Source organism: Nicotiana attenuata, chromosome 8 (assembly GCF_001879085.1).
Source record: "Nicotiana attenuata strain UT chromosome 8, NIATTr2, whole genome shotgun sequence".
NCBI classification, from domain to species: domain Eukaryota; kingdom Viridiplantae; phylum Streptophyta; class Magnoliopsida; order Solanales; family Solanaceae; genus Nicotiana; species Nicotiana attenuata.
In genome coordinates, this window is record NC_031996.1 from 11259903 (window position 1) to 11284661 (window position 24759).

General features: G+C 36.5%; 2 protein-coding genes across 2 annotated transcripts; both read left to right on the forward strand.

Moving 5' to 3' along the window:
• Positions 476 to 19369, forward strand: LOC109230905 (apoptosis inhibitor 5-like protein API5). Its single transcript, XM_019396380.1, has 16 exons — positions 476 to 657; positions 768 to 932; positions 3470 to 3569; positions 3662 to 3727; positions 11509 to 11606; positions 11692 to 11766; positions 12082 to 12231; positions 13334 to 13399; positions 13485 to 13550; positions 13797 to 13907; positions 14158 to 14247; positions 14323 to 14429; positions 17407 to 17521; positions 17613 to 17678; positions 17766 to 17866; positions 18709 to 19369. The coding sequence occupies exons 1-16, from the start codon at positions 574 to 576 to the stop codon at positions 18905 to 18907; spliced, it is 1659 nt and encodes a 552-aa protein (XP_019251925.1). The 5' UTR covers positions 476 to 573; the 3' UTR covers positions 18908 to 19369.
• On the forward strand, positions 6861 to 7812 carry LOC109230906 (merozoite surface protein CMZ-8-like). The gene is made up of 2 exons (XM_019396381.1): positions 6861 to 7591; positions 7705 to 7812. The coding sequence occupies exons 1-2, from the start codon at positions 7192 to 7194 to the stop codon at positions 7752 to 7754; spliced, it is 450 nt and encodes a 149-aa protein (XP_019251926.1). The 5' UTR covers positions 6861 to 7191; the 3' UTR covers positions 7755 to 7812.

Consider the following 24759-nt stretch of genomic DNA (forward strand, 5'->3'; position numbering starts at 1 on the left):
ATTCGATTTAATTTATTAGATTTTGCTTTCCTAATTCAATTTTATCAAATTATAAACATCCCTTTCTAATGGATGCATTTGTTAAATATTTCAGGAGAGTTTTGTACCCTAAAGGTAGAAGGGCCTCTCTACGTAATATTTACTTTATGTATCTCATCTAGTATGACATACTTTTCTTTTTAGCTTGTTAAAAATATATATTTATATTAAAAAATAATTTAATCTTAAACTTTATATTTATATTCTTAATAAAAGAATTTATAATCACAAAAAAAAATATGAAATGTTTCTTATAATAAATTTAAAAGTTCTTTTTCTTTCTTAAACTTTATGTTTAGTAAAAAACCATCACATAGATTAGGGAGAAAAGAGTAGTAGTTTTAAGTTTTAACAATTTCCCTTCTAATTTTTCTTTTTTTGGTTAAATTTGTTTTTCCCCTACCTCGGCCTTTTCTCCTCTGTATATATATCCATTTCTTCTTTTTCCACAAATAACCTGAACCCGATTCTCAACCCAAAGTCAAGTTCCCCTTCACTTCTACTGTCTGTACACACTATTAGAAGAAGCTTCCAATGGCGGAGGCATCCGAAGAAGCCATCATCGAGAAGCTTTATGAATACGGCGAACGCCTCAACGAGTCCAAAGACAAGTCTCAGGTCCGTAAAAATATCCAATATGTATTCATATTTCACTTTCCTTTATACTAGGGTTCGAAATTGAATAAATTTATTTTGATTGAAACTGTTGGATTGTTCTTTTGGTGTAGAATGTGGAGGACTATGAGAATATAATTAAAGCATCGAAGAGCAGCAATGCTAAAGCTATGCAATTAGCAGCTCAGCTAATCCCGAGATTTTTCAAGCACTTTCCTAGTTTATCAGGTCGTGCTGTTTACGCTCAGCTGGATTTCTGTGAATCTGAAGAGCTTGCGGTATGTCTTTTTGTATTTTCTTTTTTTATTGAAAAGAAAATATTGAACAATTTCTCCATTTGTGTGTGTCATCCGAGTTATTATGTTAATATTCTCTACTTCATTTCGAATTCATGAGATTGTTTCTTTTACTTATGATTATGACATTACGATAAGGTTTCTTTATTGTTGTTCCTGTGTGAAAGATTTATAATTTTTTTTGCCGAATAATGTTAGAAATTATAATAATGATTACTTCCTCTGTCCCAATTTAAGTGATGTACTTTTCTTTTTAGTCTGTCCCAAAAAGAATGTTACTTTTCTATATTTGGAAGTAATTTTATTTTAAACTTCGCAGTGATTTATATCCACACAAATATTTATGTCTCGTTTTAGACCACAAGTTTCAAGTTCCTTTATTAAACTATGTGCCCAATTAGAGTGCATCACAACTACTGAGATACAAGAACGTATACAAGAGATGGGAATCATCTAGTAGTTTTAAACTGAGATTATGTGTAGTAGGTTCGTCTATTCATTGTGTGTTTTTGATGCCGATTGTGAGGGACTAGCTTAGGTAGCAAGTTGCTACTAGGATTGACTTAAGAAAATATTCATATTGCTGGAGGTGGATGAGGAAAAGTTACTCCCTCTATTTCAATTTACGTGTCTTACTGTCCATTTTAGTTTGTTTAGAAAAGAATGTCACTTTGTATATTTAGTGACTAACTCTTTAGTTCCAACATCCTAAATGGCCTGTAGTCCATAAGGTTCAACGGGCATTTTAGTACATTACACACATCTTTAATTTAAGACCACAAGCACTAAGATAGTGCATTATAACCAGAATATATACCGGAAAAAAGAGCATCCCTTCCTTATATAAAAAAGAGCACCCTTTTAGCTATGCAGGGATCTCAAAGAGTCTAACACTTTATCTATGTTGTTGACAACATCAATTTAATCCACCAATACAAAAGATGAAGACATAAGCCTTTTTAATTGCTGAGTTGTCAATTTGTCATTCTTCTATCGTAAAACATCTATTGTTTCTCTCTTTCCATATCACCCAATTGCCATAGAGCTTTATGGTCTCCTGAACAGCTAGTCCCTTCCAGCTTCACAAAGCAAGTTTCAAATAACCTGGTATCATGCCACCGGAAATTTAACAAGTTTAGGCATGGCAGATTCTGCTCCACACATGTAGCATCTATTATAAAATGAGAAAACCCTATTTATCAACTCCTCCTGAACAAGTAAAGCTCATTATCAGCAGCCCAACAAGAACGGCTACTCAGTAAACATTCCCCCCCCCTCCCCCAACAAACACGAGATCTGTGTATCCAATTGCATCATAGAATTGAGTTCATGTATCGCAGGAATTGGAAACTCACTTTGTGCTGTATTTTGGGAGTAGCAATGCCTGATTGAACTTTAGAAGTAAAGATATCAGTTTGCCGGCTCAATAATATGAAAAACAGTAGGGAGAAAATTAAATCACGACACTGTAGTAATTGCATTCAAAGCCATCACGTGAGTATATTTTTATGCTGCAAGTTTATTGTCGTGTCCTTTCGCTTTTATCTTGATTTTTGTGCATAATTGAAAAGATGAGGAAATATGATTTAGACTCCGGTAAATAAATTTAGCCCGTAAAAAGCATGCCTTTGTTGTTCAAGAGAAATAACAAGGGAGAGGAAAGATCATTGCCTTTTTTATTTCTTTACAACAACAACAGCAATAACAACAACAATCCAGTATAATCCCACAAGCGGGGTTTGAGGAGGGTAGTGTGTACGCAGACCTTACCCTTACCCTGGGGGCTGGGGGTAGAGAGGCTGTTTTCGATAGACCCTCGGCTCAAGAAGATACCTATATTTTCTGCACCGGAGTTCCAATTAATTCTTGTATCTGGATTGTTGGTGCATAGATACCTATATTTTCTACACCCAAGGGTGTGGCCTAGTGGTCAATGACGTGGGTGCAAACCTTGGAGATCAGGTTCAATTCCCAACAGAGTCATCTGGCTAAGTTTTGGTGGGCATACTTGCTCAATAACTGTTTTGGTGGAGGTAATATGTACCTAGTGGAATAGTCGAGGTGAGTGCGAGCTGGCCCGAACACCAATTTCATTTTTAGGGTAGAAAATGGGAAGGTAATGAGGAAAAGATTGTGATGAGATTGACCTTTGAATTGATTCTGTCTGTTACCTATTCTCCTTTCTAGATTTTCTATGTTTCTTGATTACATGCAAGACCTTGGTTTCATTTGTAATTATTATATTTCTTTCTAGGTTTCAATCTTCTTCAGTTTCTTTCCGGTTTTGCTTTCAATCTCGCTTTACTGCTTTTTGACATGTTTAAAATATCCAATGAGTTTGGAATTCCTAGAAATGTTTGTCACTGCATGATTTAAGTTTCTTTTCACAGCTAAAGGATAAGAAGAAAAAAAAGGTTTCTCTTCACAGTATTTGCAGCATAAAATGAGACTAGAATTCTGTGGGATTGATGTTTCTGGAGTGGAGCCTTGACCTTTGTTTGACCTATTACCGCGTGCAGGTTCGAGTGCAAGCCATTCGTGGACTTCCTCTTTTTTGCAAGGACACACCCGAGCATCTTTCGAAAATTGTTGACATACTTGTACAACTCCTGACTGCTGGTATAGAAATCTCTTAGTCTTTCCATCAAGAATTGTTGATTATGAGAAAAAAGATATGTGATCTTGACTTCTCTATCTTTCTATTCTTCCAGAGGAAAATGTGGAACGTGATGCAGTAAACAAAGCCCTTTTGTCCTTGTTAAGGCAAGATGTAAAAGGTATGTTGATTTTTTCCTAGTGACATTGAAACCATGCACCTAGGTACTATCTTTAGATAGGTTCATCTTAAATTGAGTTTAAGAAATTAAATCGCCGAGCTGATCAAACTGCTTTAGTTTTTTTGCTTTATGCTATTTCATGTTTCCAAGTACCATTCTTTTAGCACAAAGGTAGAACAATCAATACATTAAAGCCTGGTCAAGACCAAATGATGCCACGAAACTATGGATGTTGTATTTGGTATCCCTGATTCTTGTATAGTGCCTTGTTGGTATATAAGGTATAGGCATATTATCTTCATATTACCCAATAAAATGCTAAAACCTTCAGAGTTTGTTGTGGGAAGAAAATGGACCTTGAGCTTAGCTCTACATTGAACGCAATTGTATGAGTTCAGGATTGTCTAAAACCATATCAGGAGACAAACAACGCACTCCTCAACATCCTAAACACCCCTGCAAGCCCATGGTTAGACATCTGGAGCTCGGAGAATATAACATGGGGGCCCAACATTGTCTAAACAGAATGAATCTGGCTCTGATACTATTTGAAGAAAATGCTTGGACCTAATCTAACCCCAAAAGTTTGTTCATGAGGTGAGATTGCCATAGACCATATAAGAAGACAAACAAACCATCTCTCAACCAATGTGGTCACTTAACATGTTGCATTTGCTGCATTTTATAAATCAACAAATGTATTGCACATTATATTTTGCTCTAGATGCACCTTCAGCAAGCATGCTCTTTGGATCAATACCTGGGAAGCTGTATACCATTGTTGCAGCTTGTTATATCCCTTGATTGGGCTACTAGTGCGAGGGTTTTACAGCCATAGGTGTGACATATTACAATGCATCTTTTTATTACACTTATCTGACTTGGGAATTAAATTGATCAAATCCTTTTAGAAAATCTGTTCTTGTCCAAATTTAAATTAGCTATATATAAGAGCTTGAGCGATAGCTATGTGGATGTATTGCCTACAGACAAATATTTATACTTCAGTATGACACTGCTGAAGCCGGAAGATGTGGTGTACATTTGGCTTTTTAGAAGCAGGACGAGAAGATGCTTGCGTGAGATGTACTTATGTGGTATTTTGAGAGAGAGGAATAAGAGAGGGATGAAGGACTAGAGAACAAAGTGGGAGCTGGATAGTTTTTGTCAGTTACTTCAACAATTAAATTTATGCTCAGTGGATCAGAACAAAGTAGATTGGTTAATTTGGTTTAACAGCAAGGACAAATTGTTCACAGTGAATAATTGTTGTAAAATGATGTTACAGCAAAATAGTCAGGGAATTCCAAGCTGGGAAGATGATTTGGAGAAGTAAAGTACCCGTGAAAGCAGTTTTTTTGGGTTCGCTAGCAGCTAGAGATGCTTGTCTAACGCAAAATAAGTTGCAGGGAAGAGGCTTCTCTTTAAGCAGTAGATGTGTTGTTAAGTAGTTAGTCATGTATAGTGTCCCACAACGGGAAAGAGATACCTATTATTATTATGTAATCACGGTATATAAATAGGGTTGTACAACACTTTAATTAAGAAAAATTAATAATATTTTTCTCCCGTGCTTTCACACATGGTATCAGAGCAATCTTATCGCCGTGCATAAATTCCAGCGACTCCGGGAAGAGAAATCAGTCAATCGGAAGTCTTTTCCGGCAAACACAGGTCTGCCGCAACTAAAATCCACTTTTCGTCAGAGTTGTGCAAAAACCAACACCACCAAGAAGTAGATCGGCCTCCGGCGACCAACCCATAAAAAAATCTCAGTCAGAAAACCCTCCACGCGCTCCCACGCGCCGCTGGAAAAAAAATTCTAGTGAAGTTCTGACGTCACGCGCCGGCGCGTGGGGCACCTTCTGGCCATTTTTTTGGTGACGACTCTTCATGACAGCTTGTTCCCCTTGCAATTCCGAGCCTACCCATCCAATTTAAATCAAATTCCGACCACTTTTATATTTTTCCAACGTGAATAGTGATTTTTCCGGCGTGAACAGTAATTTTCAGAAAAAATCTGTTTTTTCCGGTGCAACATTATAATGGCATTCGTATCTGAAGCCTTTAACTCACAATCTGTTAGATCCAATGCATTGAATCCAATCCAGATTGTTTCTTTACCAGATTATATTGAGTTCTTTCAGTACAAAACATGTAAACAGACATATTCAGGGATAGCTTCTGTTGTTCAAACAGATAGTAGTGTGACTTGTGTCTCCCAATCTTCAACTTTTGAGTCTTGGGTCATTGATTCAGGTGCATCTGATCATATTTCTGGTAACATATCTCTTTTCACTAGTATTTCGTATTCTCAATCTCTTTCAACAGTCACAATGGCCAATGAGACTCAAACCATGGCAACTGCAATAGGTCAAGCAAGCCCACTTCCTTCCTTACCTTTAGATTCATTTCTTTATGTTCCCAATAGTCCTTTTAATTTCATAGCCGTTAGTTGCTTAGCCAAATCACTTATATGCACTGTTTTACTTCTTGATGACCTTGTTTTTATACAGGAACGCAGTACGGGGCGGATCATTGGTACCGGGCGTGAATCAGATGAACTTTATTGCCTTATCCTTGCAAAATCACATGGACTCACATCTTGTCTTCCTTCAATAACTTGTCTTGTTACCGATTCACCAGATTTTGTTACATAAACGGTTGGGACATCCCAGTTTGTCAAAACTTCTGAAAATGGTACCTGGTTTATCTCACTTGTCCACTCTAGAGTGTGAGTCATGTCAGTTCGGTAAGCATACCCGCTCCCATTTCCCTCGGCGTCTTGATAATCGAGCAGAGTCACCTTTCATTTTAGTCCATTCAGATGTAGATGTATGGGGTCCTAGTCGGGTCAGTTCTACCTTGGGATTCCGCTACTTTATCAGTTCATTGATGATTATTCCATGTGCGCTTGGATATTTTTGATGAAAAATCGGTCTGAGTTGTTTTCTATTTTCCAGACCTTCCACGCTGAAATTCAAAATCAATTTGGGGTTTCTATCCGCACATTTCGTAGTGATAATGCCCTAGAGTATTTGTCTTCCCCATTTAGCAGTTTATGAACTCTCATGGGATTATTCATCAAACATCTTGTTCGTACACATCTCAACAAAATGGAGTAGCTAAAAAAAAAGAATAAACATCTTATTGAAACTGCTCGTATCCTACTCATACAATCTCATGTTCCGTTGCATTTTTGGGGGATGCTGTTTTTATATCTTGCTATCTTATTAATCGTATGCCATCTTCAGCTATACAGAATCAAGTTCCATTCTCCGTCCTGTTTTCCCACTTACCTTTGTTCTCTCTTCCACCCCGTGTCTTTGGAAGCACATGTTTTGTTCATAACCTTACTCCAGGAAAATAAGTTAGCTCCTCATGCTTTTAAGTGCGTATTTGTGGGTTACTCGAGAACGCAAAAGGGGTATTGATGCTATTCTCTTGTCCTCCAGGGGTACCTTATGTCCACTGATGTTACTTTCTTTGAAACCCAATCATACTACCCAGGTCCAGGTAATCACTTAGATATTTCTGAGGTGCTACCAGTTTCATCTTTTGGAGATTCGGTCACTATCTCCCATTCATCTTCCTCTACAACTCTAGCTCCACCACCTACAGCTCCAGTTGCAGTTCAACCACCTACAACTCCAGTTGCGGCTCCACTACCTATAGCTCCAGATGCAGCTCCACCACCTATAGCTCCAGTTTCACCACCTATAGCTTCAGTTCCACCACCTAGTCCAGTTCAATCTTCTGCAGCTCTGCCACCCTTGACTTATCATCGTTGTTCACGTCCTGTATCAAATTCTGCACCTACTGTGGACTTGTCTCCTCTTAGTCAACCAATTGCACTCCGCAAAGGTGTACGATCCACACTTAATCCTAATCCCCATTATGTCGGTTTAAGTTATCATCGTCTGTCATCACCTCATTATGCTTTTATATCATCTTTGTCCACTGTTTCTATCCCCAAGTCTACAGGCGAGGCACTATCTCATCCAGGATGGCGACAGGCTATGATTGAAGAGATGTCTGCTTTACATGCGAGTGGCACTTGGGAGCTCGTTCCTCTTCCTTCAGGTAAGTCTAATGTCGGTTGTCGTTGGGTTTATGCAGTCAAAGTTGGCCCGGATGGCCAGGTTGATCGGTTTAAGGCTCGTCTTGTTGCAAAAGGATACACTCAGATTTCTGGGCTTGATTATAGTGACACTTTCTCTCCCGTGGCTAAAGTAGCATCTGTCCGTCTTTTTTTGTCCATTGATGTTGTACGTCATTGGCCTCTTTATCAGTTAGACATTAAGAATGCTTTTCTCCACGGTGACCTTGAGTAAGAAGTTTATATGGAGCAACCACCTGGTCTTGTTGCTCAGGGGGAGTCTAGTGGTCTTGTATGCCGATTGCGTAGGTCACTGTATGGTTTGAAATAGTCCCTTCGAGCTTGGTTTGGTAAGTTCAGCACAGTTATTCAGGAGTTCGGCATGACTCGTAGTGAAGCTGATCACTCTGTGTTTTATCGGCATTCTGCTCCTAATCTGTGTGTTTATCCGGTGGTTTATGTTGATGATATTGTTATTACTGGCAATGATCAGGATGGTATTACTAATCTGAAGCAGCACCTCTTTCAGCACTTCCAGACTAAGGATTTGGGAGATTGAAGTATTTTCTAGGATTGAGGTCGCGTAGTCTAGCTCAGGTATTGTTATTTCACAGCGGACATATGCCTTAGACATTCTTGAGGAGACTGGAATGATGAGTTGCAGACCTGTTGACACTCCTATAGATCCGAATGCTAAGCTTCTGCCTGGACAGGGGAGCCTTTTAGAGATCCTACAAGATATAGGAGGTTGGTTGGCAAATTGAATTACCTCACAAGGACTAGACCTGGCATTTCATTTCCGGTAAGTGTTGTTAGTCAGTTTATGGATTCTCCCTGTGATAGTCACTGGGATGCAGTTGTTCGCATTCTTCGGTATATAAAGTCAACTCCAGGCAAAGGGTTACTATTCGAGGATCGAGGCCACGAGCAGATTGTTGGGTACACTGATGCTGATTGGGCAGGATCACCTTCTGATAGACGTTCTACGTCTGGATATTGTGTTCTAGTAGGAGGTAATTTGGTCTCTTGGAAGAGCAAGAAACAGAATGTAGTTGCTCGGTCTAGCGCCGAAGCCGAATATCGGGCCATGGCTATGGCAACGTGTGAGCTAGTTTGGGTCAAGCAGTTGCTCAAGGAGTTGAATTTCGGAGAAATCAGCAAGATGGAACTGGTGTGTGATAATCAAGCTGCTCTTCATATTGCGTCAAATCCGGTGTTCCATGGGAGGACTAAACACATTGAGATCGACTCACTTTGTCAAAGAAAAGATACTCTCAGGAGATATTATTACAAAGTTTGTGAGATCGAATAATCATCTAGCAGATATTTTCACCAAGACTCTTATTGGTTCTCGTATTAGTTACATCTGTAACAAGCTCGGTACATATGATTTATATGCACCGGCTTGAGGGGGAGTGTTAAGTAGTTAGTCATGTATAGTGTCCCACATCGGGAAGTAGATACCTATTATTATGTAATCACTGTACATAAATAGGGTTGTACAACACTTTAATTAAGAAAAATTAATAATATTTTTCTCCCGTGCTTTCTCACAGTTATCTTAGTAATTCAGAGGAGGAAACAGTGGAGCACCTTTTCTTACACTGCAGAGTCTCAAGACCATGCTGGGAACATTTTCTAAGCATTATGGGCATATCTTTGGTAATGCCACAGAAGATCGGTAACTTGTTGGAAATCTGGCAATCACAGGGAGTCAAGAGAAGTTTAAAGCAAATATGGAGGACCATTCCGATTTGTATTCTATGGACCATATGGTTGGAAAGGAACTAGGCCTTCTTTGAAGGAAAGAGGCTACAGATTCCCAGAGTTAAAAACGAATGCATTAAAAAGTTGTACTTCTGGTGTTATAGTAGTACTATAGATAGGATGGATCAGTATTTGGAGTTTTTGCACTTCTTAGGGGACAATATGGAGTATGAACTAAGCAAGAGCTGCAGCTACCTTGTACTTTTCTTCTGTGCCATCTTGGTACCAGTTTTAATAATATCTTTACTTATAAAAAAAAACAAATTTTTACCTTGCCATTATTAAGAAAAGGGCTGGAAATGAATTTGTACCACAGAGGGCTTGTCTTTTGTTTTAAGTGAATCTTGGTGCACCCACGAGGTCCCTGCTAGTGTAGAATGATTGGATGTCTAAGTCGTACATTTTCTTATACTACCACTTCTATATTGGGGATTCCCCCCAACACCAATAAAATTGTTACTTTATTAAAAAATATGAGACTGTCTCTAGTTGGGATCATTTGTAAAAGCAGATGGGTTATAGATCCTGTTCGAATGCTAAGGATACCAACATTTTCAAACACAAAAACTAAAAAAGAAGCATTGAATTTTTTGGAACTTTTAGCACAAAGCGAAAATAAAGCACATGCTTTAAGAAAGAAAGGTGCAAATGAAGTGAACAAAAAAATACATGTAATCCATAACAAATAATAAGAAAGGTAAAGATTATTAATGAGTACCAAGAAGGTGCCGAAATAGTACGACCGAGAAGAAATTTTCCAGGAAGACAAAAGGTCTAGCCTAATACAGGAATATTGACAGTAAACACACAACAATTATTTGGACGAAAATTGGAAAACCAAATTTTGGTGAAATTTGTGTAGTGCTGCCTTCTTCAAAACATTGCCCATGGGTAACGAGACGTAAGCCTTAGTGGCTTGGTGCCTGAAATAATCACTGTCTAAGTGAGGCAAAGCGCTCTACCTGTGTTGCACCTAGCTTCAGGGCTTAAGCTCACTTCAAACAAGCCTTTGATAGCACCATAGGGTATTATGCAGTTGTTTTGCTCTCTATTTAGCATTATCTTATCTCCAAAATTGTCTAGTCAAAAAAGGGCAAACCAAGAAAACTAAGAGATCATCTTTTATGAATTTAAAAGGCAAGGCATGGATTTCATGATATGTTTGTGTGAGCTGTTGTAATATTGCTTAGATGAGAGTGATTGTTTAGCCAATGCTACAACTCTAATTCTAGTTACCGCGGTGTGTTCCTTAATTAGACAAAAGTGGTATTGGAAACTTCACATATCAATTTATTCTACCAGTCTGTAACCTATATCTTCATGAAAATATTTGGACATTGGATGCGAACTTTTTGACTGGTTATTTCTTTCTTCTGAAGCAGAAGAAGAAAACCCAAAGTAAGGAAGAAATTAACCACAATCAAGCCAAAAAATTCTAACACATACATACATAAGCGCGCGCTCGCACACACACACACATATCATGAATGCTTCTCCTTCACGAGGTTGTACGGTATTCAACCCATAGTCCATTATGCATACCTGAAATCAGAGATTGAAGAGAGGTTGGAGCAGCATATAGTCATTATTCTCTCCTGCTGCTTCGTAGTTGATTTTGGAGACACATTGATGGGGTAGAGGGAGAAAGAGAGGAGGACAGGGGCACAGCTAAGAAGGGAGAAAAATGCCTGAAGAGTTAGCAAGGTTAACTGATAAGCAATGCAAGAGAGGATGCTCTGCAGTAGAACTAGCTTGTGCTTGCTATGAAAACTTTCAATCCGTCTGTATCGTTTTGCCTTCTGCTCTATTAATTCATTTTCCTTTTCTCTTTTCTTGATGCTTTAACTGCGTAAAATTTTCTGATAGAATTGCTGCTCTGTTGTTAAGGCAATTAACTTGCTTTCTTTCCCTGTAGCTTCATTGACAGCTCTTTTTAAACACATTGAGACTGTTGATGAGCAGATGTCTGATGATAATCTCCGTGAAAGGACATTAGTTTTTATAAAAGACAAGGTAATAAGGTCAATATTTTTTCTGTGGAAGAATGCCCATTTTGCAAGTCTTATGTATTCAAGTTGGCTGCATCACGTTGTTGCAGGTATTTCCTCTAAAAGCTGAGCTCCTCAAGCCTCCAGAACAAATGGAAAGGCACATTACCGATCTGATTAAAAAGGTAATTACATATTCTACTCCTGTTCTTTCTGTCCTGTAGGGAGTGATGAGGAGATTGTTCAGTAATTTTTACGTGCATCCCTTCAGAAGCTTTGCTTCTTCTACTGTCCGCAAGTTCCTGTGGTATCTTGTAGAGAAATTCTACATGCAATGTGATTGTTCTCACCTAGAATACGGGGATTATTGTGATACCAGTGAAGAACATTGCCTAGATAATAAATGCTGTATGTTCTAGATGATTAGAACGCAAGAAAATTAATTTTGTTGAGAAAGGTAACAGTGAGAATGCAAGAAGATTAATTGCATCCCATTGCAGAGTCTACAAGATGTGACAGGAGCAGAATTTAAGATGTTCATGGATTTTCTGAAAAGTTTGAGCATATTTGGGGATAAAGCTCCTGCAGAGCGTGTGCAAGAACTGATTGAGATCATTGCAGGACAAGCTGATCTAGATGCACAATTCAATGTGAGTGTTCGTTCCATTTAGAATGTTGTAGAGATTTCTGGTTTCCTGTTCTTCTCAGTCAAAAAGCTCTCACTAGGGTGGTTGGTTGGTTGTTTTAGTTACTGATGTTTTTGCCTTAGTTACTGAAAGTATTGGTTATTTGAATCTCTAGAACCAACAGTTGGATGCTCAAAACTTTTCACTTCGTTTAGTTGGTTTCTATTTTAGCAATTTCACTCCAAGGTGAAAACGTTTACAATCTTGGGTTGAAACTATAAATTCAACACATTGGAGAAGATCCATCCCGGAAATCACACATCAATTCAACCGAACTAGTTCAAATTTTCCAAAAGTATTAGAGCTAAAAACAAATTGATTGAAAACTTTAATTAATAAAACTGATCTAAACCTAAATACATGAAAATTGCTTCAATGTTAATTTTAATCAGTATTATCAAATGCTAAAATGCGCTGAGGTCTGTTGGGGCTTTATGAGCAAAACGCAAATAAAGCATGGGCTTTAATGAAAAAGGTGGAAAAGAAGAAAAAAGTGTATATGCATGTGTAATAATTTAAAGCACCAATAACAGTTATATGGAAAAAGAAGTTAAAATATTAAAATATTGAAATATTAACTGATTAGTATCGCCTCTTTTAGATAACACTCACGGTAATTAGACATATTTATGGTGATTGCGCTGACGCGCCCATTAAGCCAGGCGAAGAGCTCAGTCCGTTTTACCTAGGTGCACTTTAAGCGAGCTTTTGACAATATTGATTATGATTGTGAGCTTTTGATCTTAATATAAATTTCGCTAACTATCTGCTTTCCTGGCATGTAGTGCTTAAAGCACTACAGGATGGAACCTCTGAACTACTGGATTGCTAAAGTCAGTATCCTAAATGTGATGTACATCATAATTCGTACATCACATGTATCAACGGAAATCATATGTCGTCTTGAAAGAATTAGATTTCTGTTCTATATTCTCCATCTTGTTTTCCCCCTGAGTCTGAACTCCTTGTCTGAGTAAACTTCAGTACCATCTGTGGGCTTGTTAATCTGCAGTGCAGCTGAAGAATTCCTGCTACGTTCATCATCTAAATTGCTTTAATATTGCAGGTTTCAGACGGAGACCATATTGCTAGATTGATAGTCTGTTTGTTTATGGCTATTCCATTTTTTGAGGTTTGTCCTTATCTGGATATTTCATTATTTTTTTCAGTAGTGACTACAACTTGTCATGCCTAATTGATGTCTACATTTCATGCAGAGGGGTGCCTCAAATAGCAAATTTCTAAACTATTTGAATAAACATATTTTCCCAGTATTTGACAAGGTAATACCTGATTTCCTTGTACCGTAGCATAGTTGATTCAGTTTCCTTATCTGCTATGAAATAGCAGCTGTCACATTTGGTTTTATTTTGGTGCTCAAAACATATTTATTTTTTGTTTCAAATAAGGAGATAGTTTGTCAAAGAAGAATGTAAAGAGACAATCTTACTAAATTTCTTTTCCATTGTGGATATTAATTTGTTCTTTTGGTTGTTCCAAAAGTTGTTCTAACCTATCTTTGTCATCAGCTTCCTGAAGAACGGAAGGTAGACCTGCTCAAAAATCTTGCAGAGAGCGCACCTTACACAACTCCTCAAGACTCGAGACAGATCCTTCCCTCTGTTGTTCAACTCTTAAAGGCAAGTATTTACTCGCCTGTATGCCAGTCTATTAGTTCTGGTTAGAAGCACCTTTATGTGTGCAGAAAATCATAGGGCCGATAAACTTCTATACTTACTAAAAGTTTTTCCTGCATCTGCATATAGCACATTAACTCTACCTTATATTATTCCATGAACAAGGTGAAACCTTTTGAGTTTGAACTACTTCGTGAAAGATTAACCTTTTTAATTAATCATTTTCCTTATGAAACTTTTTTTGCTCTTTTAGAAATATATGCCTCGTCGAAAAGCGGGAGAAGAGATGAACTTCTCTTATGTTGAGTGTTTGCTGTATACTTTTCACCATTTAGCTCACAAGGTATGTCCTCTTTCCCTTGTATACATATTCTGTATCTGCATGTTGGGTTCTCACCACTTCTTTGTCGTCGGATAGGCGCCAAATGCCACCAATAGCTTATGTGGTTACAAGATTGTGACTGGACAACCATCTGACAGGCTTGGGGAAGACTTCTCGGAGAATTACAAAGAGTTCACAGAGAGGTAGTTTGCTAGTCTAACTTCTTATTTTTTGCTCTCGAATATATCATCCTGCGCTTAGTGCATATATGTCAGGTAATATTCTTGAAACATTTTTATTTGTTAGAGAGTCAAATGCACACTGTTTTTGCCTAGTAGCAAATTTGTTACCATTGGTTACTGCATAGAAAGTAAGAATGTCGTTGCCAGGACAGAGTAATAACCAAACTTTGTCAGGACTAAACGGTTGTAATGTTGGAATGTATCTTGACTTTTGATAGTTGGACTGCAAACTATCGATGAAGGTGGTTCAATTGCAGTAGATCATAGTGTGATTTGGTTAGTTATCAATTAATGTAAGATGAAATGACTTACTGAAAAAAGCTTGATCCTATTGTGCCCCTTCTTTCTCGATGGAAATTTATTAGCTTTCTTGAGTCGTAGTCAAGACATGCGCTCCAGATAGTGCTCATAGTTATTGGAGGTGCAAGGTACAAAAATGAATAGATGAGACTAGCAATGACCTAGGAAAAAAGAGAAAATGCACAATTTTAAGAAGCACATCTTTAGCAAGAGATATAAAGCATGGGTTCAGTTGTGGACGTGGCTAATATTAAGTTTTGGAAAGACAGGTGGCTAGGGGATTCAACTCTGCAAAATGACTTTCCAAACCTCTATCAAATAGTGCAGACCTGATTCATATCTCTCAGAATAGAGCAGGCAATTCTTGGTTTCCAATCCTCAGAAGAAATTGGGTGAATTACTTAGCCTTCTGGAACAATTGGAGAAATGCATGGTCAATGAGCAGCTTCCAGATAAACTCATCTGGGGAGCAAGTACTAAAGGAATATACACAATGAAAGCAGGATACCTACACAATATCAGCCAAAATGAAATGGTAGACAATTGGCCTTGGAAGCTCATCTGGTAAACAAAATTAACCCCCAAAGTTACATGTCATAGCTGGACTGCATTGAAGGAAGCGTGCCACACTCGAGATAATCTCTGCAAAAGGAGTATTCCCATAGTTAAATAGATGCTACATGTGCCAGTAGGATTTTGAAACAAACAGACATCTATTTTTGCATTGTCCAGTTGCTACAGATATCTGGAACATGTTCCTTTCAGTTTTAGGACTCAGCTGGGTGATGCCAACAAGTATTAAAGACGCTTATTGTAGCGGGAGTCTATGGAAAGTTGGTAAATCCATCAGCAAGATCTGGAAAATGATTCCTGGAGTATGTTTTGGGCTATTTGGACAGAAAGGAACATCAGGTGTTTTGATGGTTTAGCAACTCCAAATTACTCCTCGAAGACTAATTGTATAATTTTGTTATGTAGCCGGAGTAACCTCTCCCCTATTAGCTCCCCCAGTTTATCTTTGGATTTTGTCAGCTCCCTAACCCTAAAATAGGACCATATGTATAGAGCTAACATATCATCTTTTGTATTAGCACCTGGACAGTGCTCTTTTGCATCTTCTTGATGCTTTTTATATATCTCTTACTTCATCAAAAACCATGGGTTCAGCATATGTTATCTATTCAAAATGGTTTTAGCAAGTATGGAGGCGGAAAAAGAAGAGGAAGATGAGACTAGCAATGACCTAGGAAAAGGAGAATAGCACTTGAGGGTTGGGAGGAAAAGAGGAGTGTGCGAAGCTGGAGAACATATTTGAATGTATGGTGAAAAAGCTGAGGGGGAGAGCGAGAGGGGGATAGAGAGAGAGATGAGTTGAGTGGATGAGAGGCGCCCTAGAGGTTTCTGTCGTTTCCTATGCTAAATCAATTATTATGTATGCTTTCTTTATTTTTCCTTTTCATTGATCCTACATCACAATTTTGCCATATCATAAACTCAATCAAGAAAGTAACAAAAACCATTCCCAATAAATAATCCAAAAACACACAAAAAAAAGATGAGACTAGTGAAGTGTACCTTTTCCCTAAGCAAGCTATCGGAACCTCAGTGCGCTGCAAACTGTGGTTGGCTCTAGGTGTTCAGGGAACTGATTGGATTCTGTCAGTGACTATGTCAAACTCATATGTTGGAACTTGGAAGACTTTTATCCTTATAACTTACTTCACTTGTATGCTTTATTTGAGCCGAGGGTCTATCGGAAATAGCCTCTCTACCTTCACAAGGTAGGGGTAAGGTCTGCGTACACACTACCCTCCCCAGACCCCACTTATGGGATTATACTGGGTTTGTTTAACTTAGAGCTTGTTTGGCCAAGCTTCTAGGAGGCTAAAAGTACTTTTTTTTTGGGTCAAAAAAGTACTTTTTTGGAAATTAAAGGTGTTTGGCCAAAACAAAGAAGTGCTTCGAGCACCGGTAGAAGCAGAAAATTTAATTTTTCAAGAGAAAAATATCCTTTCCAAAAAATTACATATCCCAAATTATCCCTCATTAATTTAAATTTTTTCTTTTTCTTTTTTGTTTCTACCATCCATTTCTTCATTTTTCTTATTTCCATCATTTTTTATTCTTCTCGTATTCTTTGTTGGAATAATTTCTCTACGATTAATAGATCTCTTTTTTTTTATTTAGGATTTATGGATTAAATTTTTAATTTATACTAAGTGATGTATATTAATATGTTAGAATCGTCATGTAAAGAATAAGTAATACCATTTGCCAATATTATATCTTGGGATAACTATACTTTATATTGATTAAAATCTTTAATATATATATTTTTACTTTATAAATTCAACTCTACAAATAATAATACTAATTGTAAATTGAACATTTACTGTCCTTTTTCGTATATCAAAGTACTTGTTAGAAAAATTGGCCAAACACATTTTGCTTATCAAATATTGCACAATGCACGTCTAAAATGAATTGGCCAAACACAAACTACTATGCTCCAAAAGTACTTTTTCTGAAAGCACATTTCAAAATAAGCAGTTTTTGGCAGCTTGGCCAAACGGGCTCTTACTGTGCTTGCAATCCTGCAAGTCCTGATTTTACTTCTCTTCCTTGCTATTTGATTCAGGTTAAACTGTTTTGAAGATCTTGCTAGGGCTGCCATTAAGAAATTGACTCAGGGGATGGCGGAGCACAATAAAGCACTTGCTGCTGCTAAATCTGAAGAAGAAAAGGAAAAACTCGTGAGTGCATTCTCCAGGTTTTAACAGATTGTTCTTAAAATGCTACTTAATGGTGCACTATTTGAGCAGTAAAATCTTTTTGGTTCTGCAGAAGGCTCAAAAGCAGAATACTACTACAGGGCTGAGGACTTGCAATAATATACTGTCTATGGCTCAGGTAAGCAAACTGAATTTTAAAATACACACATTTTAAATTTGCTTATGCGAGACTGTCCTGAACCAATTATAATCTTTGATAATTCAGCCACTACATGCAAAAACACCTTCATTCATCGGGGACAAAAAAATCAACCTTTCATGGAAGGAAGTTGTGAAATCTACAGCACCATCAACAAGTTCAACTGGGTATGTTTTTGTTTGAACTTCAGAAAGATGATGTGGTTACACTAGTTTATATAACTTTTCTGGTCTCATATTGCATGGACAATCAACTGGCTGAATGGTGAAATATATCATATTAGTGGAATGAGATGAGATGTTGAGTATAAATCCCATCCCTGCTTTAGTATTACATTGATTTGGATTCAATAGATAATTTATTGCTATTCTTTTCTACGTCTCTTAGGAATAGTGATACATCTCAAACCAAAGGTTCCATTGTTAATGGTCGATGTAGATATGAAAGCTTTCTTCCTTCAGCCCATGCTTAGTGGCTCAACCCACTTTCATTCTGATAGGTTTCCAGTTTCAGCACATCTATCAATGGTCTGAAAAGCTAGCTTCTAGCCCCACAATAAACCTCCAGTTATTATGGACTTCTATGTTTTCTTTTGCTTGATTTCTTCTATCCAATAGGATTATTGGATACACAGTTCAATCATCTGAAAACATTTTACATTTGTTCATGATTTTGGTCATGCTAAACTATTCCAGCTCTATTTAAAGAGAGCACAAAGACATGACCCAAGAAATAGACGAGTACAAAAATAAAGGTTTTCTTGCTTTACTGTTTGTCTATCATCTCTAGATGCTTTTTTGGTCTTGAATGTTAACTGTTTAAACATAGATTTTTCTGAGTTACCCCTGTTATTTGTTATTTACTGACTTGTATTGCTAGTTATTTATATTCAAAGTCTCATTCAATATGGAAGACTTCATAACAGCGGTTTATGTTCTTTTAGGACGTTCATTAGTTTTTCATATTCTTTCTCATCTTACCTAGTTTATGCCTATTTCTTTATCACCAGAGTAAAACGACCCGCTGGTGCAATTAATGGTTCAAGTAGTTCTGCCCCAAAGAAGGGTCGGGGAGGTGGTAGCATGCCGAACCAGTTTGTTGACAGGGGTTTTCAAGGTCTGTCATATGGAGGGAGAAGTACAAGAGGTAGAGGCAGGGGAAGGGGTTTCCGCGGAAGGGGAAGGGGAAGGGGAAGGGGGTATCACTAGCCCAGGTCTGACCTCAGTGTTATCTGCGAAACACTTTTCTGTGAACTAAAAGATGCAGAGACGTTGGATTTCGTCTTAGAGATGCAATTTTGAGTAGTAGTCAGATGATTTGCGGATTGGGAAGCATAGTTGATCTCGTACATGTGATGATGTGGTCTGTCAGTTTTGATGTGGCAGTCTGAAGCTGATCTTTCTCAAGATATTCTCACAAAGCAGCGCTTGATCCGACTAACCTTTGGTGGCAAAGAAAACGAAAAGAAAATATAGTGACAAGATTCTAATGGATCATTTGTAGTATTGTATCTGTAATTTTCATTTGGGAGACATTGTTTCTTGTTTAATTTTGTGATTTTCATTTGGGAGACAGTTGTTTAATTTATTATTATCCTCGTTTTAATACCCTGTGCATTTAAACATTTTTTAGCATGCCTAAATCCAGTTTAACAGTTTTTTTGAGTGACATTTGACTATGTATCCAAGGTTAGTTTTTATTTCTTTAACCTGAATAATTGGTCGTTCCATAATGCGCACGCTGAAAATTGTAGTGTCTTTGTACTTGCTAAAGAAAATGCACATTTTTTCTTTTAAGTAAACTCAAAAAAGATCATAACAATTTTTAAGAGAGAATTAGCAATTTGTCTTGTTTTGAACATTCCCGTGGCTTTGTTTCCTCGTGAACTTTCATTTTAGTTACATTGAACGGTGAAAACATATGTTGTCAAACCCGAAGGATCATTATAATTAAGAACTAGACCAGATTTAGGGGTGTACAAAGAAAATCGATAATTCGAGTCAAATCGGAAAAAAAAATTCGATTGTGGTTTGGTTTGACTTGGTTGGTTTGGTATTGGAACAGAAAATCCGACCATAATTGGTTTGGTTTGGTTTTAATTAAAAAAAGTCCAACTGAAACCAAACTAACCCGATAGTACATTTATACAAGTTTTAAAAATATTTTATACATATAAATATTTATTGTAATGTAATTTATACATATTTCTTAAACTTTTTTACAATTTCATCTTTTAATGCATTATTTCAAGTTTGGACTTAACATTCTTGAATGATAACAAATTTTATAGCCCATAAATGTAGTAAATCAAACAAAGTTCAAATCAATATTAATGCTAACAAAAGAAACTCAATTCAACACTAGAATGAGTAAAAATTGCACGGGGCGCCCTATTTGGTCGCCCCCATTTAACCTATACCCATTTTTTATAAAAAGTTTTAACTTGTACCCACTTTTTAAATCACTTCAGCCTCCTTTCTCCTCCTCCTTCTCCTCCTTCGTTTTCTCCAACTTTTGCTGCTGTTGGTGCTGCTATGAAACTTTAGTTCATGGGATGATTGCCATAAATATGTTTATCAGATTATTTAAAAATAAATTATAAATAATTACGTAAGTTAGTAGACAATAATTTGTGAATATTTCCACATACGTAAGTTAGTAGACAATGATAATTCTGTTCTTTTCACGTTTATTGTTTCCAAAATTTATGATTTAGATACTATTGGCAATCTGATTATTTATCTAGTATATTAGAAAGCCTTTTCAAAAATTTCAGTTATATAGTGTTAAATTTTTTACAAATGAACTAAATAACTTCAGCATCTTCAGCTGAAGTTTTTGAAAAAGCTTTATGACAAAACTAATGATTCCAGGACAAAAAAACTTCAGCTTTTAGTGCTGAAGTTTTTACAAATGAACTAAATAACTTCAGCAGCTTCTGCTGAAGTTTTTGAAAAAGCTTATCCAGGAAAAAAAAGCTTCAGCTTATTTAGTGCTGAAGTTTTTATAAATGAACTAATAACTTCAGCATCTTCTGCTAAATTTTTTGAAAAAGCTTAATGACAAAACTAATGAAACCATGACAAAAAAACTTCAGCTTATTTAGTACAATTACAAACAAAAACTTCAGCAAATAGAGAACAAAACTTCAACTACTATGCTTAAGTTAAGCAATTACAAACAAAAACTTCAGCAAAGAGAGAACAAAACTTCAGCTATTATGCTTAAGTTCAGCAATTACAAACAAAAACTTCAGCACACTTGGTTCGGCACACTTGTTACTTCAGACCCGTCTACTAGAATGCTGAAGTTTTGCGTGATTGTCTTTGCTACTTCAGCCCCGTATGCTGAAGTTACGTGAAAAAGCGGGTACGCTTGTAATTTTTTTTTGCAAAGCGAGCACAAGTTAAAACGTGACCCAAAAGCCGAGTATAGATGCAAATGCCCCTAGGAATGATGATAGCGTAGGATATCTATTTTTTAGTTTACATTGGTTTATAATGAGAATGCATAACTTTGTTTATTTTTTCTTTAGTGCTTAGTTATGCAACTAATAGTACTTATTAGCTATACTTATTTTAGCGTGACATATATACTATATTTAGATTATGTTAATTTTTATTATGGCTTATTAATTAGCAATATTTGCTTTATGCAATTTTATTATCTTTGTTATTGAATATTTTAGTATAATGCTATGACTTATCTCATATTATTGTGTTAGTTTTTTGAAAAACACAATATCTAGTTGTATCTTAATAGGACTAAAGAAATATTTGGATCACAGGTTATATATTTTGTGCTATAAAGACTTTACCCGAAAACTCGAAAAAAAAGAAAAACCCGAAGTTGAAAAATCCGACTTTGTTGGTTTGGTTTGGTTTATAGATTTAAAAACCCGATACCATTGGTTCGGTTTGGTAATTTAAAAATCCGAACCAACTCAACCTATGTACACCCCTAGCTAGAAGTAAAATTAGTGAACCCACTAATATCCAATCCCTACCCCGACTATTTTAGTAGGCGTTTGGACATAAGAGTTGTAAAATTCCAAAAAATGGTGAAAATTTTTTTCAAGTAAAAATGTATTTGAAATTTAGAGTTGTGTTTGGACATAAATTTCAGTTTGGGCTGTTTTTGAAGTTTTGTTAGATTTGAGTAAAAATTTTAAAAATAATTTTTTGGAGTTTTTTAAATTTTCGAAAATTTTCAAAATGCATCTTCAAGTGAAAATTAAAAATTTTATGAACAAATGTTGATTTCGAAAAAAAGTTTTGGAAAGAAGGAATTCTTTTTATGTCCAAACGGGCTCTTAATACAAATTAAGGAGTGGCGCAACACCTTATTCTACTGTTTTGTTCTTGTATTTTTGTTGCACTATTTGAAACCTTATTATGAAAAATGTCTACGTTTTGCTATATACCCTACCTAAACGTATTTTAGTTACAAATATATACAATCCACCTTAAAAGGCTACTAATTCATTATTTGTGCCTTCAAGGGATTTAGTTATAGCTTTTTCCCTTTTTTTTTTCCTCATCTTTCCCCTTTCTCTCCCGATCTTCCGCCCTTTCCACAAACGGCAATTCCCAAACACTGAAATGGATGATCTGAATTGTAGTATTCGATTTCTGTATTCGAGTTCTCAGGGCCTAACCCTGTAATAGAATATCCAGAAAATTCTCAATCAATCTCAAAATAGGGCGTGGTATGCTTCACCTGGGTAATTCTTTTAGTTGTTCCCAAGTAAATGTAGTTGCTAATTTAAACAACATTTGCTGCATCGAATTCCAACTTATAACATCAATAAAGATAAGTACACCCAAATATTGATGAGAACTACGCAGAACCCAAGTTAATTGATGTCAAAATGAACAAATCAACATTTACCAAAAAGGGAATAAAATGCACAGTATCAACTACCCCAGATTATAAATCAACAGAGCAGAGAAACAATGGACCCAGATCAAACCAAAAAAGCTCCACATATTCCTCTCTCTCTCTCTCTCTCTCTCTTACGATATACTTACTGATACATACAATTGCCGTTGGATGAAAGTTCGTCGAGAATCGACGGCGAAATTAAATTGTGCCAGATGTCCGAAAATGTCTTACTCCAAACGAGTAAGTCTCAAGAAAACGAAATCAACACCAGTAAAAATCAAGTAGACGGAAAGCAAAAAAATGTGTGAAATATGGAATTAAGAAAAAAAAAAAAGAGGTGAGGTAGGGACCCAACATATATTATTTGGTTTGATTAATAGGAGGTGAAGTGATGTACAATTATAATATCATATAACTTAAATATGATTTTTATATAAATTTTATACAATATATCTTTTGTATATTTTTTATCTGATTTATACATAGTAAAATTAAATTTCATACAACTAATTATATATTATACAACTTACAGCTTATTTACAACTTTCACACATTATTTCTACCCTAGTTATATACAACTACAATATCATACCACTCCAGATGCGGGAATCGAGGCTAAGATGGTTCGGGCATGTTAAGAGGAGAAGCCCAAATGCTCCGGTAAGGAGGTGTGAACGACTGGTTGTGGAGGGCACGAGAAGAGGTAGAGGGCGACCTAAGAAATATTGGGGTGAGGTGATCAAGTAGGATATGGCGAGACTTCGGATTTTCGAGGACATGATACTTGATAGGAAGATGTGGAGGTCGAGTATTAGGATTGTAGGTTAGTAGGTAGTTGAGTCTTGCCTTACTTCGCACCTTTGTAAGACTAGTCTGGTAGAGTTTTTTGTCTAAGATAGTTAGTGGCAATGTTGTGTCTTACTATTTCGCTTTTCAATGCAGGACCTTTTGATTAGCTTTCGCTTTTGCTTTGCATCTTTCTTCTAGATTTCATATTGTTCCTATTTTTCCTACGATTTCTGTGGTGATACTAATATTGTCTCATTTTTGTATTTTTATTTTCTTGAGCCGAGGGTCTTCCGAAACAACCTCTCTACTCCTTCAGGGTAGGAGTAGGATCTGCGTACACACTATCCTCCCCAGACCCCACTAGTGGGATTTTACAGGGTTGTTGTTTTTGTTGTTAAATACAATTTTTATACAAATTTACTATAACTTTACTACAATAGAATACAATTTACCTACAGTTTTACTACAACTTTACTACAATTTCGTAAGTATAATGTATATCATGTCTTCTTTTTCTTCTTCTTCGAGTTTCAATCTGAAATTTAATCAAAATCAAGTCTAATCTTCACCAAAACACCCTCAAAATTGAGATATAAACTCCGAACAACATTCCCAATTATTTGCAACAACACCCAATCCAAACAAATAATGATTTTTGAAAACCCAAATTCGAATTCAAAGCTTCAAAGCTTTTTCATGGCTGTCAATGGTGGAATTGCTGCTCTTTTTTTCTTTGCTTTACATTACTGGAATCAGGGATTTGGAGATATAGAGAGAGACGTAAAGAGAGTTCCCAATTATTTGCAACAACATCCAATTCAAACAAATAATATTTTTGAAAACCCAAATCCGAATTCAAAGCTTCAAAGCTTTTTAATGGCTGTCAATGGTCAAATTGTTGCTCTCTTTTCCTTTGCTCTACATCATTAGAATTAGAGAGAGAGAGAGAGAGAGAGAGAGAGAGAGAGAGAGAGAGAGAGAGAGAGAGAGAGAGAGAGAGAGAGAGAGGATGAGAAATAATTGATTCCTAATATAAAGGGATACTCATTTAATTCCTAAAGTGTATATAATTCGTAAATTTGTTCTTCATCCGTTCTAATTTATGTGAACATGTTTGACTGGGCACGGAGTTCAAGAAAAAATGAAGACTTTTAGAATTTGTGGTCCTAAACAAGTCAAAAAGGGGTCCAGAGTATTTGTGTGGTTATAAAAGCTTCTCATTAAGGGTAGAATTGTAAGTTTAAACTAAATTGTTACCAAATTTAGAAAGGGAAATTCTTTTTGGAACAGACCAAAAAAGAAATAAGTTCACATAATCTGAAACAGAGGGAGTATATATAGGAGGTAATTAAATTGAAACTTGAATAGGGAGGGTAGTAAAATTTCC

Excerpts from the sequence above, each read along its gene's own strand:
- LOC109230905 (XM_019396380.1), top strand. The coding sequence starts at position 574 with ATGGCGGAGGCATCCGAAGAAGCCATCATCGAGAAGCTTTATGAATAC. Across the intron at positions 3,728-11,508 it reads GTTAAGGCAAGATGTAAAAG|CTTCATTGACAGCTCTTTTT; the intron begins GTATGTTGATTT and ends CTTTCCCTGTAG. Across the intron at positions 17,679-17,765 it reads ATATACTGTCTATGGCTCAG|CCACTACATGCAAAAACACC; the intron begins GTAAGCAAACTG and ends TTGATAATTCAG.
- LOC109230906 (XM_019396381.1), top strand. The coding sequence starts at position 7,192 with ATGTCCACTGATGTTACTTTCTTTGAAACCCAATCATACTACCCAGGT. Across the intron at positions 7,592-7,704 it reads ACCAATTGCACTCCGCAAAG|TCTACAGGCGAGGCACTATC; the intron begins GTGTACGATCCA and ends TCTATCCCCAAG.